The sequence below is a fragment of the Sceloporus occidentalis genome, unplaced genomic scaffold, assembly GCF_023333645.1.
Source record: "Sceloporus occidentalis isolate IW3139 unplaced genomic scaffold, rSceOcc1.0.p SCAF_6, whole genome shotgun sequence".
In the NCBI taxonomy this organism is placed as follows: Eukaryota; Metazoa; Chordata; class Lepidosauria; order Squamata; family Phrynosomatidae; genus Sceloporus; species Sceloporus occidentalis.
Window position 1 is genome coordinate 134,272,800 of NW_028316986.1, and position 22,508 is coordinate 134,295,307.

At 41.4% G+C, this 22,508-nt stretch overlaps 1 protein-coding gene across 3 annotated transcripts in view; it reads right to left on the bottom strand.

Annotated features, from left to right (window-relative positions):
- Positions 1-13,067: 13,067 nt before the first annotated feature.
- The window catches only part of LOC149311423 (trafficking protein particle complex subunit 12-like), a 72,430-nt gene continuing 62,989 nt past the window's right edge, over positions 13,068-22,508 (bottom strand). For all 3 annotated transcript variants that reach the window (XM_089531025.1, XM_089531026.1, XM_089531027.1), the window contains 4 exons: positions 20,648-20,746; positions 16,732-16,832; positions 15,524-15,611; positions 13,068-14,877 (listed from right to left, as the gene is read on the bottom strand). In XM_089531025.1, coding sequence (XP_089387151.1) covers positions 14,635-14,877; positions 15,524-15,611; positions 16,732-16,832; positions 20,648-20,746 — 531 coding nt within the window. In that variant the 3' untranslated portion in view covers positions 13,068-14,634. The remainder of the gene's footprint in view (positions 14,878-15,523; positions 15,612-16,731; positions 16,833-20,647; positions 20,747-22,508) is intronic.

Genomic DNA, 22,508 nt, shown 5'->3' on the forward strand with positions numbered 1-22,508 from the left:
TGACTAGGAGCAGCAGGATCATTGAAACTCCTGTTATCTTATTTTAAAAACAACACGGAATATCCTGATCACATCAAGTATTTATAATGTTTAAGATAAGAGAGTCTAGGTGAGATTACAGTTCTTCCATAAAATTAGCATTTTATGTCAGGTTTGAATATTAATAAATGATAAAAGAATCGCTTGAACTTGAGCACTTTGTCTTGTAGATTCTTCTGGGTTAAAGGTGCAATACGCTTGCTCTGAAATAGTGTGGTATATTGGTTTGAGTGTTAGACAACAACTAAGGGAGACCTGAGTTCTAATTCCCACACAGCCATAGAAACTCATGGAAACCTTAGGCAAATCAAACTCAGTCTTACAAAGAGGCAATGGCAAACCACCTCTGAACAAATCTTGACAAGAAAATCTCATTAGAGGCTAGTCTGAGGATTACCATAAATTGGAATGGACTTGAAGGCATACAACAAATCACACACTGCAGACCACCCACCCACTTCACATTCAGCAATACTTTACTCCCCTGATCAGGATTCAAGTCTGGGAGCCCAATTTAGAGGTATACTTTTAGAGAAGTAAATCATTGCTGATTTAAAGAGTGCTAAGCACAAAGAAGGATATTGGTGATTGGATCATTGGTCTCTTAATGCAGCCATTCTCTGCTTGTATTATATTTGCTTTATCCACCTTCCAGGTAGGAGGCCTCACAAATTTGATCCTTGTTGAGATCTTCTCCTCTCCCGTCTCATTAGTTTCACTACTCATCTGTGACAGGCGCATGTTGGGGATAGCAGTGTTGTCTGACCAAGGATCTTTGGCTGGCCTGTTGTGCTGTTTGTTCATTGCAGGAAAGAGTTTATCTTGGACCTAATTAGCCAGCTAGTTCAAGAAAGGTTAGGTCACTGGTGGTGCATCAAGTATAAGAAGTTCCCAGCAGAGACCCCGGGGCTATTATGCCGCCAGAAAAATACATGGCCACAGGCACCGAGAGCCAGATGACTGGACTAGAGTGGAATACTAAAACATAGTTGAATCTGCTGCTGTGTATGAAGGACAAGAAAGGGAAGAACACAGATGGATCAGACTAAAAGCCAGGCTAGTCCAGGATCCTGTTTCCACCAGCAGCCTCTGGGAAATGGCATCAAGTAATATTTTAGGAAATGCCGGCTGGAATACAGGGGGAGGGAGTCCTAGTTCAACACACCTGGAGGGCACCAGATTGGGAAAAACTGGCTCAGGCCAGTGATTGTCTGTGGGTAGAGATCATGTTTTTCCTTAACAAAAGGTCTGAAATGATGATACTGCTACCTACACCTACCACACCAGTGTTTTCTTTCAAATGCATTCAATTTCACTATTGGGACCTGCTGTCAAGGTTGCCAGCTTGTTCTCTTGCAGGATGCATGTGTTCAAGAGGTGAAATACCACAGAATGTGAAGTTGAAGGCTTTCATGGCTGGCATCCATAGTTTTTTGTGGGTTCTTTGGGCTATGTGGCCATGTTCTAGAAGAGTTTATTCCTGCTGTTTCGCCAGCATCTGTGGCTGGCTTCTTCAGAGAAAACATCAGGAATAAACTCTTCTAGAACATGGCCACATAGCCTGAAAAACCAACGAAAAACCACAGAGTGTGTTGCTGTTGTGTACCTTTAAGTTACAGTGGGCCCTTGGTATCTGCAGAGGTTTGGTTCCAGGACCCCCATGGGTACCAAAATCCATGGATGCTCAGTCTCATTAAATAGAATGGCATAGTAAAATGGTGTCCTTTGTATAAAATGGCAAAATCAAGATTTGATTTTTGGAATTTATGTATTTTAAAAATACTTTCAAGCTGTGGATAATTGAATCCATGAATAAAAAATCTGTGGGTATAGAGGGATGACTGTATTTCTGATTAATGATGACCCTAAGGTGACTCTATTATGGGGTTTTCTTGGCAAGATGTTTCAGAAGGGGTTTGGCCTTTGCCTTCATCTGAGGCTGAGAGATTGTGATTGGCTCAAGATCACCCAATGGATTCCTGTGGCCAAGTGAGATCCTAAACCTGATATCCAACACTCAAACCACTACACCATGCGGGCTCATGTTAGGAGTGTGCTCGTAGAGAATCTGAAACTGAAAAACCTGTGAAATGTTTTGTGCAGCTTTCGAAAACACACAGGCTTTGGAAAACAACAAAGATGTTACTAATAACTGAACCAATTTGCCATTTTTCTTAATAAGCTTTGTTCATCATACCTTGGAAGGGAAGATCCACATAAATTACACTTCATATGCTGTCTATAAAGATGTACTTCCTAGATCAAGGGTAGAAATCAAAGATACATCCATGTTAGTCTGTAAAATCAGTATGTAAAGGGATCTTGTAGCATTTTTGAGATTAACTGAGAGAAAGAAGTTGGTAGCATGATTTTTCGTAGACTTAAGTCTACTTCCTCAGATGCATCTGAGGTATCTCCTGGGGTTTGGTGCCAGGACCATCTGTGGATACCAAAATCTGAAGAAGTAGACTTAAGTCTATGAAAGCTTCTTGCATAGATCAAGGGTGGGCAGTTTACAGGTTTCCAGATGTTGTTGGGCTGCAGCTCCCATCACTCCTCACTGTAGGCTATGCTAGCAAGAGCTGATGGCAATTTAACAAATCTGGAAGTGATCTACTCCTGACTTAAAGTAATGCAATAAATTCCTTAGATAATGGGTGGCCTAGGCACTGTTTAATCTTGCCAAGCAGCCTAGAAAGATCTGGCAACTTGGTTAAAGATGGTTGGTAAACCAGAACAGGAATAGCAGCTGCTGGTTGCCATTGATAAGGATGAGGGCAGGGAGAGGTGATGGATCAGTCATCCCTCTCCCTGCTAAGCAGTTATGGGGCAGTGACCAGGTGTCCTAGCCACAAAGGAGGACAAGGCATCGCAAAATGTCAGACATTCAAGGAAAATGGAGGACGTGACCAAATAAAAGCTCGAAACAGTTAATATAACTATAAATTCATGCCTCTTAGCCATGCTCCAAATGGAGGACATTTTGGAATTCCTCCTGGACAGAAGGTGAAAGTGTCCTGGAAAAGAAGGACATCTGCTCACCCTGGCTATGAGGTGGCTTTTACAATTGTGACTCAGGCTTGCTTGGTCTCCAGTGAGACCTCTGGCCACCTTCCAGGGAGGGGCATGGGGACTCTTCCACAGCCAAGTATTACCTCATTTCATCGGCCAAGCATTACCTTAATCTGATCTAGAGACCAGTTCCATAGCCAAGTATTACCTCATCTGATCTTGAGGCCAAAGTTTTAAAAGACGCTTTTATGCTATTTGAAAGCCAAGAGTCTTAAGAAAGATGCTTGCTCTGGATTTAAAGATGTTTCTGGAGTTTGGAAATGTTAGTGGTTTCAGAATGCAGCTCCCAGAAGGCTGAGGAATTCTTGGAGTTGTAGTCCAAAATTTGAAGTTTTCTGAGCTCTGGTCCAACTTCTGCTTTATTGTGGGGAATGGCATGGTTAGTTCTGGAACAGAGCAAACCCAATTCCCTCCCCAATGCAATCAACAGACATGTGTGCCTCCGCTTGGAAACCTGATTTCTTTATTCTGTTTAAAACACACCTTTTGTGTTTGAGAAGAAACAGCTTCAAATACCGTAGATATGTATGTAGAGAGCCAGCATAGTGTAAGGCTCTGAATTGTCACCTGGCCATGGAAACCTACTGAGTGACCTTGGGCAAGTCCCACTCTCTCAGCCTCAGAAGAAAGCAATAGCAAACCTCCTCCGAAGAAATCTTGCCAAGAAAGCCCTGTGACAGGGTTGCTTTAGGATTGCTGTAAGCTGAAAATGACATGAAGGCACACAACATATGTATGTACGATTAAATGCTCCTCCAGAGATATTTTAAAAGTGCAATTTTCTTAAAGCTGAAAAACACCTCCTGGGGGAGAGGTAATAGGTAGGAAGGATTGTGACAGCTGCCAGCCAATCTGTTCAGGTTTTGCCATTACTGCATTTCCCTGGCAGAAAAAGCTGCACCTACTGAATGCCTGCCTGTCATCCAGTTATTAAAACCTAGAACAGATTTGAGCTAGGGAAGAGTGGGGAGGCCGAGGAGGAAAATATGAGAGCTGTCATCTCCGCCACCCTTCCCCTTTTGAGTCAGCTGAGCCAAGGTCCCTCTTTTTGTCTTCCTCCCACTTCATTTGCTTCAGGGGTGGGGGAATAATATAATACACGAGCATGATGAATAGCCCTTTAGCAAAACTAAGAGCACTTGAGGACCTTGGGAAATGTAGACTGCTGACTGGCTTGAAGAGGTAATGATTTGTACTCTTAATTAGGAAAGGGGAGAGGGCTGTTTACTTTTGTTTGACAGCCACTGTGTCTGCCTGCACTCAATCAAGAAGCAGCTTGAAACCCCTAGGACGACGGTCTCTGCTTCTTTTAAATTTCAGAATTAAAAATTTAGCATTCATGAAAGAGCTGGTGCCTGCTAGGGCACTGGCAGCAGGGCCGGTGCCAGTTGTCTTCCGATCCCATCTGTTAAGTCCCTGCTGTTCCAGCCCTTGGCACACCTAGCAGACAGAGACCAGCATCCAATCCCCCCTCGGATATTATGCAGTGGCTTCTGCTGCTGTGACTCAAAAGGTCTTTCTCTCTTTCCTGAGACTGTAACATGGCCACTAGCTCTTTGTGCAGATGAGAAAATTCATCCACATTTCTGGATGGGGTTTCTGAGGTTCTTCCCCTGGTCCTATGGCTTTAACAGCTTCCAATGCATAAAAATTGCAACGATTTTGTGTGCAATAGGGGAAGATTCTCTGTGCTAGTTGAAACCTTGTCATTTTTTTCTTTAAAGAAACCTACAGTGAGCCCCTGATTCTCTGTTGAGGTTTGGTTCCAGCCCCTACCCCCAGATATTAAAATCTGTGGATGCTCAAGTCCCATTGAATACAGTGGCAAAATAAAATGGTGCCCCTTATATAAAATGACAAAATCAAGGTTTGCTTTTTGGAATTTAAAAAACCCCCAACATTTTCAAGCCACGGATGCTTGAATCCATAGATATAAAAATCTGTGGCTATGCAGGACCAACTGTATTTAGACCTGCACCCAGACACCAAGAGATCCAAGAAAGAAGAGTTCAGTTTTTATTTTAGTTTTTTTCTTGTATTATGCTTGGCGAATTTCTATAACACCATAGTATGATTCTGAGGAGACTCATGGAGAAAGCTGTTAGAGCCCTATGACGATCACATGCTTGTTCTTTTAAGGGCTAAGCCATTTACCAAATAACTGAGGAAGGGAAATGTTAAATGATCAGTTAATTGGATTTTTAGCTCACAACTCAGGTTTTTTAAATGTCTCCACCCCACACATACAGAGGAAAGCACTTTGGCCTGGGTAGGTTGATCCTGAAATGTCCCTTTTTCATCTGTCAATTGGGGGGGAAATTGTTCTAACATGATGGCATGAAAATAGCAGATGATGACCACAATGACAATTTATCATGAGTACTTGTCACTTACTGGTCCCTTTGACTTTATCTTGGAATCCTAGACGCACACTGTTCCAACACAGGCTGTCCAGTTTAGCCCTGGGCACAAGCATCTCACCAACAGGGCTGCCAAATCACCAGAAGACTCTTCCTAGCCTGCTCTTACAATGTGATACGTAGCAATGAGCTAATGAAGATTTCCAGGGCATGGATATAAACATTCTTTTAGCAGCTCATTCCTGCAGATCACACAACAGTTAAAAACACAGCTACGGATACCAGTTCAAAAGTTGGTAACCTTACCCATAATGAGGGTGTGACTCCTGAGCACAAACTAATTATTCACATGTCAGATTTTATACACTGAGACCAGAGTCTTGTTGGTGCTGGTGTATGACATTTTGGGGAGCAGCGCATAATGGTGGCAGGGAGATGACAGAGAAAGCTGCCTCTATCAAAAAAGAAAGACGTGTTGCCATCTCCCAAGCAGCTCAGGGGCTGGCAGTAAAGATTTTTCTCTAGAGACAGCTTTTATGGCTGTTGTCTCCCTCCTGCTCCTTGTCATCACAATGCCCTGCCACCCTCCTGTCACCTGTGTTAGCATGGTTACACAGGACTGCAGCCAATATTTTTTCCATGGTACAGTGGCATGCCAACAGACTTCACCCTGTTGTTCCAAAACAAACTGCAGTAATAATCTAGTTTGATACCGCTTTAACTGTCCTGACTCAGTGCTAGGGAATCCTGGGAACTGTTGTTTTGTGAGACATTTAGCCTTCTCTGTCAGAGAATTCTGGTGCCACAGTAAACTACAGTTCTCAGGATTCCCTAGCATTGAGCCAGGGCAGTTAACATGATCTCAAACTGGATTATTTCTCCAGTGTGTTTTTGACCATTGAATTCATGCATTTTTACTGGTGAAAACTTGTTGTGATGTGAAACCCCTTTAACCAGCAGTCACGCTCCAACTCAATAATGTGCAGTACTGGGGCGTGGGGCAGTGTGGTGTAGTGGTCTTAGAATTGCACTAGGACCACGGAAACAAGGGTTTGAATCTCTGCTTGGCCACAGAAACCCACTGGGTGACCTACTGCAAGTTACATTCTCTTGGCCTCAGAGGAAGGGCCATGGCAAACCCCCTTTGAAAAATCTTTCCAAAAAAGCCCTATGATCGGTTCACCTTATGATTGCCCTAAATCAGAAATAACTTGAAGGCACGCAACAACAGTGACAATGATAAAACAATAGATGTAACTTTCTTGTTCTGTTTCCCTTATCTATGATTGCACCTTTATAGTACACACAAGTGAGGCTTTTCCTACCATGGTGGTCAGTGAGGGAACATGAGATCATATTGTTTCCTCACATTACTTAGGGTGCGTGGGACTTTCTCTCCAAATGTTTTGGGAAGTGTCACTTTTAAGATTGGCCAGTATATGACTAGATCAATGAACATACATGGACAACCTTGTATAAGAGCAGAACTGCCCCCAATTGGGGGAAGGAGACCAGGAAGAGAACAATAAATGCTATTTGCACTTAAATCGCCTTGATCATTTTTGTTTTCCACGGTGAGGCTGAACATCCCACAGTATCTTACTCTATTTGAATCCAAGTTCTGCCTTCCACCACTAGAGTGTGCCTGAGCTTTGGATGTAAGTCCTTTTAGTCTGCCTCTGAATAATTAATTAAAAACACTGCTTAAAAATTACATTCTGCACCTTCTCCAAGCAATTTCAATTAGATTTGACAGGTCTGTCAATTACATTTTTGGAGGGTGAAAAGGGAAGAAGAAAAAATCCCACAAACCCGCTTTATGAGCTGTTCCTGAGATCATACCTGCCTTGTCCCCCCTCCTCTTCTTCTGTTTCTTCCTTCAGCCCACCTCGCCTTAAAATTATGCTCTGCATCTGATGATTTTAGTCCCACTGGCAGCTGGTGTCATTTGCGAAACTTCAAGGATTTGCAAACAATTGCACAAAAGGCTTGCCCAGATCAAGAGCTGATCCAGACTCTCCCGGCTAACGCGGCAATCTCACCCTCTTTCTCCTTTCTTTCATAATCCTACCCCTATGCTACGCTTGTGGCCACTTCACCCTTTTCCTTCTGAGATGAGAATCTCTCAAGCTTGTAATCCTCAGACTGCCTTGGAAGAGCTGGTTGAGAAAGCTGCTTTTGGCCAGAATTACCTGAACGTTTGCTAGTTGGGGGAGCCTTCATTTGCATTTACTGCTGTTGAAACACTCACCCTGTTTTAGTAAGAGGTGTGCTCCGGGTGCTGGTAGTGCAGCAGCAAAAGGCACGATGGCATCCTTTTGCTCACTTGCATGATTGGCAGCTCTCGCTCTCTTGCTCTTTTTAAATAGATCCCTTATCTTAATTTTGCTTTTCAAGCAGGAGGATTTCATGTGCCAGGAGAGGTGGTTTCCTTATTTATACCTGCAAAGGAGGTCACTTCTTAGACTATTCATTCACTCATCACAGTAACCTTTGGAATTATCCTGGGCTCTCTTCAGAACAGCATGTGAGCGGCATAGCAATAAGACGCGCACACCTGCTGACATGCTCTGCCAGCACTTTATGCATTATAGATATATTCAGCCGGCAAATCTGCATGGTAGAAACTGCTGTCACCGGATGGCCTCTTTTCCCTTGTCAATGAAATACTGCAGGTGGAAATTGGGGGTTGCTCCCACCTACAATGAGAAGCTGGCAAATTTGGGGAAAGATAAAAATAGAAATGAAGGAACGCACTGAAGGCAAATGGGAGTCTTGCCAGACGCTAAAGAGATCAGGTCCCTGTAGCTTCTTGGTTGTTGTTGTGCAGACAGAACTGCCGCCACCAGAAACAATTCATGTTTTGGTTCATAGGCAAGGGATGCCTTCCTTTAACTCAGTGCAGTGGCTCCCTACTCAGTTCCTTAGCTAGGGCCAGTTTCTTGCCCTTACCTTCAAAGCCCTTACCTTCCTTTATCTCCTTGCCCTCAGTATCCAGATAAATCTTTCCCTTTTCCCTTTGTTCTTTCAAATCGATTAGATCCAGCCACCCAGCTTCACACCATAGCCCTTGCTGCCCTCCAGGTTTGCAATGCCCTCACACCCGACATTTTTGTGCTGCTTGCTGCTGATCGTTCTTCTGATTCCTCTTCAAAACCCACCTTTCCACAAAGCCTTTTGACAAAAAAGTTGCAATCAATCCCATGCTCTGGCAGAAAATGAGCATATCTCCAAGAATTACTCTCCTTTCCTCCTTAATAGTAACAGGGTTATTTATTTATTTTGCAAGGGAAGGGGAGATGTTAGGAAATAAGTATTCCCCCAAGCATCTCCCAAGAGAGCTCAGAATAAAAAGCAAAACAGACTCCAAACTGAGCCAAGGAGATTCTGCTTATCCCTGATCTTTCCTGCAACAATGTTTGAGCAGCTGTATATTAACTTCTATGATCTGAAGAGAAACCAGAGTATAATACTCGTATTAATAGCATAGCAACAATACTATCGGTAAGACTATTAATGTCTAAATACTATTAATTAATTACACTTAATACTATTAAGGTAATCATGGAGCCGTCCTTTAAACAGCAGATATTCAGGGCATTTTAAGCATTGCATTCCACAACTATGGAAACTTTCTATTTTTTGAATTTACAGCTCAGGCAGTGCATAGCGATGAGTGGGGAGATGTGAGTTCAAATCCTCACTCGATTGTGAAGCTCATTGGAAGACCTTTGGGCATTCAGTAATCTCTCAGCTACTCCTGATAGGGTGGTAGTGAAGATAAAAGCAGAGGGGATACTCAAGTACACTGCCTTCAACTCTTTGGATGAAAAAGAGGGCATAATTGTAATAAAGCATTGGTTCTTAATTGAAGGGATATTGACTGGATGCAGCAGGGCTTGGACGGTTCTGATTTATACATAAACAAGTGAGGAATAAAATAGGAAGACAAGGATAAGTTTAGGATAGGAAAAGCTACACCTTTCCATGTACATTTATATAAATTCTACAGGTATTTCATTGAATCACAGAGTTGGAAGGGAACTCAAAGGCAACCAAGTCCATCCCCTCGCCATGAAGAAATACACAAAAACAGCATTCCCAAAAGACACCTCAATTTAAAGACTTCCAAATAAAGAGACTCCATCATCTTCTAAAGGCAGTCTACCCAACCTCAACTTAAAGACCTCCAAATAAAGAGACTCCGCCATCTTCTAAAGGCAGTCTATTCTCCTGCTGAACAGCTCTTATAGTCATGAAGTTCTTCCTAATGTTTAGGTGGAATTTTGTTTCTTGTAATTTTAATCCACTGGTTTGTGTTGTAATTTCTGGAGCAGAAGCAAACAAGCCTGCTCCATCTTCTACATGACATCCCTTCAGGATCATACCATTGTACCACCTTCCAGTCTTCTCTGCTTTGAGCTAAACATATCCAGCTAACTCTCTAAGCCATTCCTCGCAGGGCTTAGTTTCCAGACAATTAGCGCTACATTGTGTAAATGCAGGATTTACAGCAGAAGCAACAATATACATAAGTTGTGCAGAAAAAAAACCTGTAAGTTGACCAGCCTTCTATACTGAAAAACAGTTGAATCTTCACAGCAGTAGTACTATTATTATAGAAGCATTTACGACCCCAAATACCACATGAAGTCCTGGCCAACATCACAGGACCCATTGGAGCACTGCTGGACTATCCTGGGGGGTTAGAGGAGAGGGGACATGGCACAGCATCTGACGTGACACACATCACACATCAGCCCCACTGTACTACCCAGTTGTTTTGTAGACTCACCCCAACTGCTCTCAGTTGTTTGGATTGGAGTAACATTGTTGAGCTATTTTTATATAATTCATGAGACTAACTCTCATATTAGGTGTGTTACAGTGAAGGCACAGGTGTGAAATGTCAGGGATGATGGGAGTTGTAGCTCTTCACCTCTGGCTCAAACTCACCACCTTGTTACGCACCGGCGCTAACCAGTTTTGGCCAGTGGTTAAAGCTTTGCTCTAAAGCAGCAGAGTTACAGAGAATAGGCTGAAGACCCTGACAAACTCTCCAAGCCTTCTCACTCTTGCTTCCACAGAAGTCTTCCCACTTCTTCAGGATCCAGCTGGCTCTTGTATCTTCACCCAAGACACCAGACAACTCAGTAGTCTTATATAAAAGATCTACTTTATTCTACTATATACAGCTCCAAAACTATCCAATACAACTCCTCACTACTACTACCCACAAAATACATTGGGAGTCATAGCCATTATTATAGCCCTTGGAAAACACCACCCACTCTTGTCAGTTTCCACCCAGTGGGCGTGTACAACCATTTTCATTGGTTCTCTTGGTTCATCCCACAATTAATGATTTCATCATCTCAGCCTTGACCACTTAACAATTCTCAGGTGTGTTCAATTATCCACTCTGCATTTCTGTCCTTGGCATTTAGGACTTGCTAATTCCATTACCTTTTACACCTGTGTGGCTCCTAATTGCTTCTGCTGAGTCATCCTGACTCTCACATACATGTTTTATTTCTTTGACTGTATATCCCATGTTGCTTTTTCCTTAACATGAAATGCTTACAGAGACAAGTGGCTTTAACTGGGAATGCAGTTGTGCTCATTACAGCTCTAAAAGCTTCTGGACCAGGCAAAAGGAACATAAACTGCAGCTTCATCCTGCTACTTCTGCTAATCCATTCATTTTGTATTACTTTAGTAATTATACTTCTACTTCTTAAAGGTCCATAGTAATTAGTATTGCTTGCATTTTAAAAAAACACGTAACTCTTATTTTTTCATTTCTCAAAAGGAATTAAAATAGTTGTTCTTAGAGTTTAAAAATTTAACTACTTCAAGCCATTATCTAGTGGTATGAAATACTCATCCCATCCAACTTGTCACGTGATATTCTTCTTTCACCACTTAATGAAACCACATCCCTTTATCCAAAGTAGGAACTTAAAATGTTAAACCATTTTAAGAGGTTTTCCCTAGTTAAGTTATAATTGTAATGTGAGTCCACCGTAGTGACTAGAAAATGAAATTAACTACCAAAAACAAATTATTTGCAACTAGGGAGTGCTGGACTTTGGGAACGGTGCTATTGTGGAGTGGTACTATGCTGGATACCCACAACAAATGGAGTAATCAAGAACACAGCTATAAAGGCTGAAATAGCAGCTTAACGATGTATAAATCATTTCTGATATGAACTGAGTATGTGGGAGGGAAAAAATGGTAATTCCTTGTAGTGTCTGCTCTTATCTTTTTAATGTTGGTGATAATTTATTTTTCAAAAAGAGATTACTGCTTCAGGGACCTTACATACTGGGTCTCCTGCAGTCATCTGGGTCAGAGGCTGGATGTGGCTCTCCATTTTGATGGATTTCACTGCTTCTTTCTGCAATGACTGCAGACATTAGCAGGCTACCTTCCCTCTTCTGCAGTGCCACACACAACGCTGTAGCCTCCTGTGACTAGACAAAGCAGTGAGGGCCAAAGGCTTGTTTCTGCAGTGCACCCAAAGGAGGGACATTTATACACTTGGTGAATCATTACAAGGTAATCACTTAAGCATGGTATCAGAAAATTCCGTCCCCGGAAGCAATTTGCTGGCTTTCTAGGGAGAGAAATAATTTGCGGATGCTTGTTTTGTAACCAAAATTGCACCAGCTGCTATTTGAGCTCACAATATCATTAAATTGGGAGACAATGTGTTGCATTTCTTTTTACAGAATTTACTGCTTTCACATTTCTGAATGCCCAGCCAGAGATTTTAAAACAGTGTGATTGATTGACAGAATCCCCCTCTCTCATACTGGCTTAAGAACAGACGGAATAAGACTGCATGAAATTACAGCATGCTTTAAAGTTCTAACAGAAGGGCCTCTAAGCAGTCAAACAGCTTGAAGACGAAAGGTCTTCTGCCTTGTGGATGAAGCGGACTTCCCAAGACCAGCTTGGCACTTGGGAGCCTGACTTGAATGATATGTTGCTATTTAAAACAAACAATCCTGATACTTGGGAATTCAGTTCTGGCTTTGTGAAGGTGTATGAACTACTGCTGTAAGAGAAGGGGAATAATAACAATAAAGAGGAAAAAATATAAACAGCAAAAATGTTAGAGCCACCTAAACGGCTGTGCTGATGAATACTACTAAAAATGCTTTGGTGTACGGTATATACTCATGTACAAGTTGATCTCATGTATAAGTCAAAAGAAGGTTTCAGGATCAAAATAATGGATTTTGATATGACCTGTGGATAAGTCGAAGATAAAACTTAGTGGGCTATAACAAAGGATGGAAGAGGGAAAACACCACTTCCGTCCCTCCTTCTTCTGCTGTGGACCTCTCCAGACCACCTAAAACCACTTCCAAGGTGCTGGAGGAGAGGTCTGAAAATCAGATTGGGGGAGAAACTACAGTTAAATGGGATATTTGTTTGATGGGAAGAGAATGCTTTAAAATCGGATTGGGAAGGGAAAGAAGTGGAATTAAAATGGGTGTTTCTTTGATGGGAAAAAAAGGCTTTAAAATTGGATTGGGAAACTCTTTCAGACACTCTCTCTCTCACACACACACACAAACACACACAAACACAAACACACACTCCTGCTTCCAAGCACAAAGAGTGGGGCAGAATGGGACATCAAGGAGGTGCTTGTTTCAGGACCTTTCTAAACAGCATTAGTGTATTGACCCATATATAAGTCGACCCAGGATTTTAGGGTCCATTTTGGGGCATTAATTTCTTGCCTTATAGTTGAGTATATATGGTAAATATTCAATCACAAAACATTAATAGATGTATATGAGACAAAATGCCATTAATTTTAATTGATAGATCATTTGGGGTGAGCTTATTACAGTGAGAGCTATAACAAGCATTGAGGGATGTCACTAGCCCAGGGGTGGAAATCATGTGGTGCTTCAGAACTTTTTGACTGCAACTCTCAGTCTTGTGGACCATACAATTTCTTCCATCTCTTCATTAGTCTACTGACCTATCTTGTGGGTGGTCAAGTGCAAATCTATTCTTGAGGCTTACTTTTGTAATGATGAAATCTTATTATTAGGGAACTAGCCACAGATTTGTCTAGAATGAGAAGTAGCCAGGGCAAATAAAACACAAACTCTGTTCTTTCCTTGAGCTGGCTTATTCTAAAATATTTGGCTACAGCCTGGTGTATTTTTGTTCATACAGTGGGCTCTCTCCATATGTGGGGATCTGTTCCAGATCCCTTAGTGTATGGGGAAAAACACATAAGCTCAAACCCCATTGGCTGCAATGGGGGAGCGCTTCCACATTTGGTGTGGTGTGTACGCCACAGGCGCATGTGCCATTCATTGCCCGGTGGCTTAACCTTCTGTGTAAGGATAAAACCGCATATGGTGCACTCACATATGGTGCAGGCATGCTGTACAAAGAAATGGAAGATTATGGAGCTCATTTGGAAGATAGGAAGCTACAAGTTCAATTGTTACTATCAACACCCATTGTTTTTGCTGAAAATGATGCTGTGGGGGAGGTATAGTAGCAGGATCTTCCTTACGTCTTGCACAGGTACTTCTGGAGCATAGTGAATAGACTACAGTATGTCATGTAACTACATGGATGTGTTTTGAAGAGCTTGCTGAGATTTCAAGCAACATTAATTAGTAGGTGCACAGATTTGGGGAGAAAGATGGAACTGAAAAAAGAGCTTGTGTTCATAATTTCCTATTTTATTGCAGTGTTCTTCCCTCTGCCGCCCACTGTCCTCCAATTATACGCATGCAGTGAGTTTAGCTGGTGTCATTTTATCACTAAGCCCTGAATGTGTTTCAAACAAAAGCCATCAAGACAAGTTAGCTCAAATATGCTGCTATTTGAAGAGAAGAAAAACCCATCTGAATAATTGTGATTGTTTGTATATACTATAAGCTGGCAATAACTGCAGGGATGAAGTTGGCTGTAGATCAACACAAAATCCCTGGGGTGATAGCCAGGATTTGTTGAAACAGGCCAGCGTATAAACTCTTACATTGTAGCAATTTTACCATATGTTCATAATTAAAAAGCTTTTTTATTGCACTTGCTAGAGGAACATTTACAGATTAGCAGGAGTATATACAACTTCTGAAATTAGATTCCCTCCTCCAAACAGAACAGGACAGCCTTATCCTAACTTGAGACACTGTGTGTTGAAGCTATCACCCTCTTTGACAGCCACAGCCTCAAGCAGAGCCTGTTTCTTCTGCATGCTGCGAGAAGACTCGAGTTCATACATAGTTGTCAAATTGAAAAGCACGCTCTCGTGGAGGTAGTGTTTAGGGTCCTGCTGAACCATTCCTTCCAACTGCCGGAGGGAATCCTTCAGTTTCCCCAGATAAAGCAGGCAAACAGCAGCATTATTGTTAGCCTGGAGAAAAAAAATACATTAGATTTACTCTTGAAGCCACAAGTTACAGTTCAAGATAAAAATTTGCACCACATGGTCAGATGGCTTCCTGTCATATCCTTGACACTGTGGAGAGACTTGGATGCTCTCTTTCCTTCATGACAGAACACCAGCCATTAGAAATATTGTCTGTTTGTGTAGATAAGCCAGAAGAGCTCATGATGAAGGCCAGGGACAGACTCATCCAAGCCAGTTGTGGGTGATTCATGGCATTCCAGATATTGTTGGGCTCTTAACTCCCATCAGCTTTAGGCTGAGCAGACAGTGCTGAGAGATGATGGCAGGTAAAATCACAAGAACATCTGGAAGTCTATACATTGCCCATCCCTGATCTATAAAACAGTAACAGTGTTTCCTCTATTCCGTTCAGGGCAGTTTACAGAAGAAACTATGACCTTGCTAAAGCAATGAAATATGCTATTTAAACATCTATGTCCTTCCAGCTGTAAGCTGGTGGTTTTTAACTCTTCACCATGCATTTTTGTTTACTAAACTCTGGGAGTGGTGTAAACATTTTTCTCCTCTTCACAGCACTAACTACATTTTGGGTACAAAGTTAAAGGGATAACAAATTTTAAATATCCCTATTCTTTTAACTGTTTCTTACCACAGCATTTGATGGGTCAATCTTCAAAATTTCTGTGAAGAATCTGTGAGCTTCTGCAAAGTTATTCTGACCAAGATGCAGAAATGCTCTGGAATAGGGATGGAGAGAAAGAGAAAATACACATGCTCCTTCAGAAAATTACTGCTGCTTGAGAAAATGAAAAGCAATAAATACGTTACAAAAGGGAACAGCACCCTTGTTTCTTCAACGATGCAAGTGCTCTTGACTCTGATCTTTGTGAGGCAATCTTGAGTCAACTTGAAACTATGGCTTTACAAGTGACTATTTAGGTATACACTTATAAAAATATGCAAAGCAGTGTAGCAAAGCTACAATGATGATACAAGTTGTTATTGGCTACTTCACACATTATAAAGAGATAAATATAGGTTTGTCAGAGGTTACATACTTAACAGCAAGTAGTAACAATTTCTAACTCCTTTTCTAGAATATCTGAATGCACTTTCAAACACATTAATTGTATTCACAATTTTAAACAGACACCTAAAATCAGTTCTTTAGAAAAACTGATTTGGTAACTAGCCAATCATAAAGACATTAGGGTTGGATACACTTGCCCCTCCATGAACATAACTTTTCATTCATAGAGGAAACTTGGGATTGAATGAAAGGTCCCCACTGAAGAAAAGGAGTGGAGTGGTGATTTTTATTGATTCCTCTTTTCCCTATCCTCACAAAGGCTCAAGGACCATCATTCAACCTGTTCTAGAGGATTTGCCAACTACAAGCAGCATCTTGTCTGGGAGTTGTGGGGAAAAATTGGTCAAAAACATTTTTTCTCTAGTATGACTGGAATTCTGCTGAGCACAATTCTAGACCCAACCCATTAGGCCTAACAGGGGTGACCAGAACGATCAGTCTGCAAAGCTGACACACAAGCTGACACAAAACTGCACTGGAAAGTGACTTGAAGAGAAAAGTCTACAGTGGGCAAGAAACGTTTTTAAAGTCAGATTTCTTTTTAACCTAGGGAAGGAGAACTACTTCAACCCAAGATAACATGGCTATACCATGTCATACAAATCTCATGGGCTGGTAGATGCCAATCAGTCTTTCTTCTGACAGTTGTACAGTAGTTATTGTAAAAGAGAAATGAAGGGAAAGAATATTCTCTAGGGCCACTTAAATGTTCAGTGCATTCTTTGCCAAATCACATTTAAGACTAATTTAGCTTTTACATTTCCCACCTGTTCATTAAAACCATAATTTGGTTCATCAGTCCGTCCAATTTCTGTGTCACTTTCTCGACATCTTGAAAATACTTTTCAGCCATCTTAATGTCTCCAATCTGGATAGTGCAAAAATTGTAACAATACAAACACAGTAAGGAATTAACAAAGCACACAAGAAACAGATCAAGGTTACTTTTCACAGAACCGTATTTTCTGGAGAAAAGTGATGAAAACCCTCATTTACAGGGAATATTAAGATAAAAAACTTGTCAGAAAGGCACTTGGCCAAAGCAGTAATTTTGTAAGCATCTGAAGTTTCCTCTAGCTTGACTTGCTGAACAGACTATACAGCAGCTGCAGTTTATAAAATGTTCCCCTGTCCCCTTAGTTTGACTGGCATCTCTGAAGGGCAAAAGAGGCAAGTTCTTTGTGTAATGGAAAGCTCAGTGGCCTACATAAATGGTCAGAAAGAGGGAAGAAAAATAAGGCCAGTTTCAACTACAGCTTATTGTGAAAGAAAATGACAGAGAGGGAGGTGTTACCAGCATTTGTTTTTTTTTGGGGGGGGGGTCGGGTCAGGGTAAATGTACTGTGCAGTTTTTATTTTATCCTTGCTGCAAGACAAAGCTGAGAGTTGCTAGGTTGCTGCTTGGAAGAATGAGAGATGAGGCTAAGATATGCCTACCATCAAATGCAGCTCCCAGCCAAATGTTATCGACTGTCAGATGTTTTTTATAGTCCCAGACAGGCAACAAACCCAGAGGCTTTTCAAACATGGCTGCTTGGGGGTTGGATTCAGCCTGATGGTTCAGAGACTATGGAGCTCCTCTACCTAGTCCCCCATCTACTCATGCAGAAGCTCTTAAGAGTATTAAAAGTTACTGCACAACAGAGCCCCTCTTCCAATACACTTCTTGAAGCTCTTTTTAAAAAGTTTTTTTTTAATGTTTCTATTGGGGAAACTTGTTTCCTCTGCAACCAATTCACCAAAGTATTCAAGCACAGGGCATTGGTTGGTTTAAATGTTCAGTAGATTCTTCTTGATACAAAAAGAAGGGGATATTATTGTGGCTTCTTTTTGTACTGAAACAGGCTAATAGAACTTTTTGAAAACTGTTTCTTTCTGAGTTACCATGTCAGGAACACAATTCATAAGGTTTTGCAGCTGCACTGAATTTCATTATAAAGGCTACTGTCTCCTATTCTGCCACCTCAGGACAACACTGGGATTCCTCCCCACCCTTTGACCGAATCTCCTTAGACATGACTTGGCAAGCTTTCTTTTGGGTTTCCAAAAATACAAGGTGGTTGAACACTGAGGAGGAACAAAAGACTCTGGTGCAGCAGCTCCAAACCATTTCACAGAAGCAGCAGCATTTCCAGCTACTCTTGTTCAAGGTTATGTAAGCAAGCCAAGAGGGCTTGTTATGCTTTGTCTTCATTTCTGCTGCACTTGAAGGAAAAAGCCCCATTCTGACAGTAAAACCACTAATTCAAGAATAATAATAATCCCTCTTCCCTGAAGGCTCCCCGTAACAGCTAACATTGAAGAAGACAAGATTCCCTCCAGAGCCTGTTAACATTGTTCTTTGAATTGGGCAGACAGATTGCTCCTCTGAGACATGAGGCACTCTCCTTGCATTCTCCCCAAGGTTGGGCATGTTGCCTTTGCAGCACACGCAGCCTCTGATGGACCTCAGAGCAAAAGAGCATAGCCAGGAAGTGAACTCTGCTCTTTTCTGCACTCCACTGAGATCCAGAGCAGTCAGTTCAAGAGACTTCTGTTGCATTTATTGATGACTTACAAATCCTTTCTGAACAAGCCATTTTTTTCTATTTTCATTTTATTTATAAATGCAATATCATTTAAAATATTACAGTATTTTTGTCACTAATAAACAACTAATCAAATTTTTAATTAGAAGAATTTCTTCTTCTTCTTCTTTTTTAAAAATAAGATTTTCAGTTGAAGTCCATACACATTTGCTCAGAATAACAAGACTTAGTCCCAGCTAAGTAGACATAGTATTAGAAGAACAATATACTAATAGAATAGTTTGTGTCTTTGCAGGATAGACATAGTAGCAGCATTAGTCTAATTTGTGAATATTTTATTACTTGTAAAATGTTCATGAATATGGGTATCAGCGACCAGTGTGATGCTAAAGCAAAGAAGGTGAATGATATTTTATCCTGCATGAGACACATAGGGGCTGTACAAATGGGCGGCCTTTCTTGGTCAGATTGGGGCCGCAGCAATCTCATGGTGCAGCCCCGGTCCGGCTTCCAGAGAATGCAAAAAGGAGCTGCAAAAAGTGGCTCCTTTTTGCGTCTTCTAAAGGGCACCATAGCTGCCATGGCGTGGCTCTATGATGCCCCTTTGGTGCTGCATCATGTGGATGAAGCACCGGAGGGGTGTCATGATGGTGTGTGCCATCTGGAAGGGTGCGTGGCATCGTGATGCCCTGTGGGTGGAGTCAGGGTGTTTAGGGTGTGGACACTGAGTCCTGACTCTGCCCACAAGTCAGCGCAAAGTGCTGGTCTGTATAGGGACATAGTTTCCAAGTGAAGGGAAGTCATAGCCCCACTATATTCTGTGCTGGTCAGGCCTCATCTGGAGTAGTGTGTTCAGTTCTGGATGCCTCATTTTAAGAATACAGACTGCAACTCTCATCAGCTCTAGCCAGTATCCTCCATGGTAAAGAGGCACAGAATCCCATGTGCAGTTCACTATCTAGTGGGCCACATGTGCCTCATCCCGGCCTTAAGAACTATGCCAGGGCAGTGGCAGCAGGATAGCCACATGGCTCAGTATGGGAATCAGTGATAAATTCTGCCCAGCAAAAAAGCTTTCCACTTCAGATTAAAAAATAACTTGAAAAACTGGATGAGATGGTGGAAATATGGGGAAGGAACACGTATATTCTTCTTGGTTATCTTCAATGCAGAACTGCAGCTTATGAGAACATCCATTTGTTTTCATGTATTTTGTAAGTAAGGATGGCTTATTTAATACACCCCATATGTAAGTGACTGGGTGTGCCCTTAAGATACAGTACAGTGCAATGCAAGATGTCTTGCAAGAAATGAAAGAACCTCTTCTCCACAAAGCAGACCTTACCAAGTATTATATAATTTCAACAAGGCAAGAGGCATTGTGTCAGGAGTTGCATGATCAACATACCTGTCATAAAATATTGGGGATCATGTGTGATGGGTTATAGAATAAAGTTGGTATTACTAGGTCATGGTGATCTCATATTCTGAGGCACTGAGATAAGACTGGTGTCTAAGGGAATGGTATGGGAACGTGCAGGGAAGTATGTTAATTAATTATAATGAATAAGAATTAAACCCGCCTGAAATTTAGAATTGTATGTAGTTTAATTAGATGATTGTAGTGTTGCTGGTCAGTTCTGACAATGAACAACACTGAGTTGGATATATAGCTTCTTAATAAAGGTTTTCTGAATTTTAAGTACTGAAGCCTGAATTTATGAACCTGGTATCCTGCTGGACATGACAATTTGCTGTTTAGGCCACAATATTCTTTTTCAACATTGTTTGGCCATATAGGTAATGTCTGTGGTATTTTGCTCTGTGTGGAAAAGTGATCTGAATCTTCAAGGAAAAAAGGCAAGGAACAAATCTGATGCTGGAAAAAAAAACTCCTAGGAAGTTGTCTGCATGATGCTTTACATGTCTTATAGCAAAGTATGGTATGTCCAAGTTGGCACTATGCTCAGTTAGCCACCTGTATGAAATCATAATCTGAACAATGTTTTAGCTGTTGGTTGCCCACTATTAAGCAGCACAATAATCACATCCTTCTATCTGTACGCAAACAGGCAATTTTTAAAACACACAAACATTTGTTCTGGTGTGATCATGAGGAGCTGTCACTTGGCTTTATTCAGAATCAAGTATATACCTGCAGGAAAATCCTTCCAATTCCACTCAACAGCTGTGGCTCTTGCTCTGGGTAATATTTGATGACCGTGTGATATGTCTCCACAGCAAGCACATAGTCCTAAGGGATAAAATAAATAAAAATAAATATAGGAAGCAGACAAAAATGGGGATGCAAGGTCAGCATTTATTCTGTGTTCTCTTGTCTAGTTTAAAGAAGACCTGCACGCATGCATGGCAAACAGATGTAAGTAAAAAAATAACAAGAATCCCATTTAAAATTGAAAGAATGAAAGGGTTTTCCCTAGACCAGACCTGCATGCTGCATTGTTTGTTTTAGTAAGGGAGGAGACACCCAAGAAAGTCCATAGCTAAGTGGGAAGATGTCGTTTTTTGTAAAATCATGCAGCCCTCCAGATAGTGTAAAATCATGCAGCCTTCCAGATAGTGTTGAGTTAAATCTCAGGAGCTCCAGCCAGCACAGCCAATTGTGAGGGATGCTGGGATTTGTAGCCCAACAACATCTGAGCGGGGAGACATGATTTCAGAGCAGATATGAGGGGATAGCACTTTAGAGTACAAAGCAGCCCCAGAGTCAAAGCCAATTTAGGGAGACCCAAACACCTTTGTCTCACCAGCAACCATTTTATATCTGCGTAAAGTGGGAATAAACTGTATGCACACATACAAGCAGCCCCCTCACTGCCAGTCTGGAGGATAAGTGAAATTCCTGTAATACCAAGCACACTGCTGGATAGAATTCCAACATTCTGAATTTTCCTCTTGTCAGGAAAACAGCCACTGCTCCTGCATAATATTGATGAGGGAATAGACACTCTAGCTAGATTAAGGGGGTATTAAATGAGCCCAGTGTGACTGAATAGTGATTTAGTGAATGAATACGGATTTCCTCTCCCTGTTTTGAATTCCATGTAATGTTTCTAAAGATGTGTGTGTATAAACACAAACACACTAGGAATGCTTCCTTGTTTCACAGAAATAGATTCCTGAATGATATATTTGGCACCTACTGTAATTTAAGTGTTTTTTAAAAATGCAGAAAACATTTTAAAATAATCAAAAATTGTACAAAAGGACAGTGTACAGAAGCATTTTGAGGTACACCATCTAAGAAGAGGCAATATGCTTGGGATTGTGTTGTTTTAAAAAGAGGCTTATTCATTTGTATTTGTATTCAAAAAGAGGCTTATTCATTTGTATTTCTCATCCAGCACATCCCTAATGCTCAGTGCATGTTACATTAAAATGCAACGGAGGAACAGACACAGATGAGCTTTTAAAAGCTTAACCCTGACCACCCAAATCCAGACAAAATAAAGAGATAATACAAAGGTGTTGAGTCTTTAACATAGTGACTCACTCAATTCTGCGTGCAGATTATGTTCAAAAAAACCTGTGAGCATATACTGTACAAGGAATTCTATGCATGCACGCCCTTCTCTTGCGGTTTGCAGTTGCTATTCCCAGAACTGCATGAGAGGCTGAAGGTACACGTTTCAAGAGGAGCATTTTGACTAGCTGTGGTCATAATGGCATTGGTAGAGGTGGGGCCTTTAGACCTTAAGTCTAAAGACCAAAGCTGACCTAAATGGACCATACCTCCATAACAGGGCTCTATCAATATTTTTTTCTGCCTAAGGTGGAGCAGCAAACATCCTTCATTCATCCAGGTCAAGGTGTAAAGCAGTCAAAGCCAGGCAAGGTATCTTGACAAAGGAAGGTACAGCTCGCCACCAGCACCATTCTCATCCCTTACAATAAAAATACGTCAAATCTCAATGAAAATGCCAAGACCTTTCATGATGTGCTAAATCTGCTGACTGAGGCAACCATCTCATTCTCCCAAAGAGGGATGGCACTAC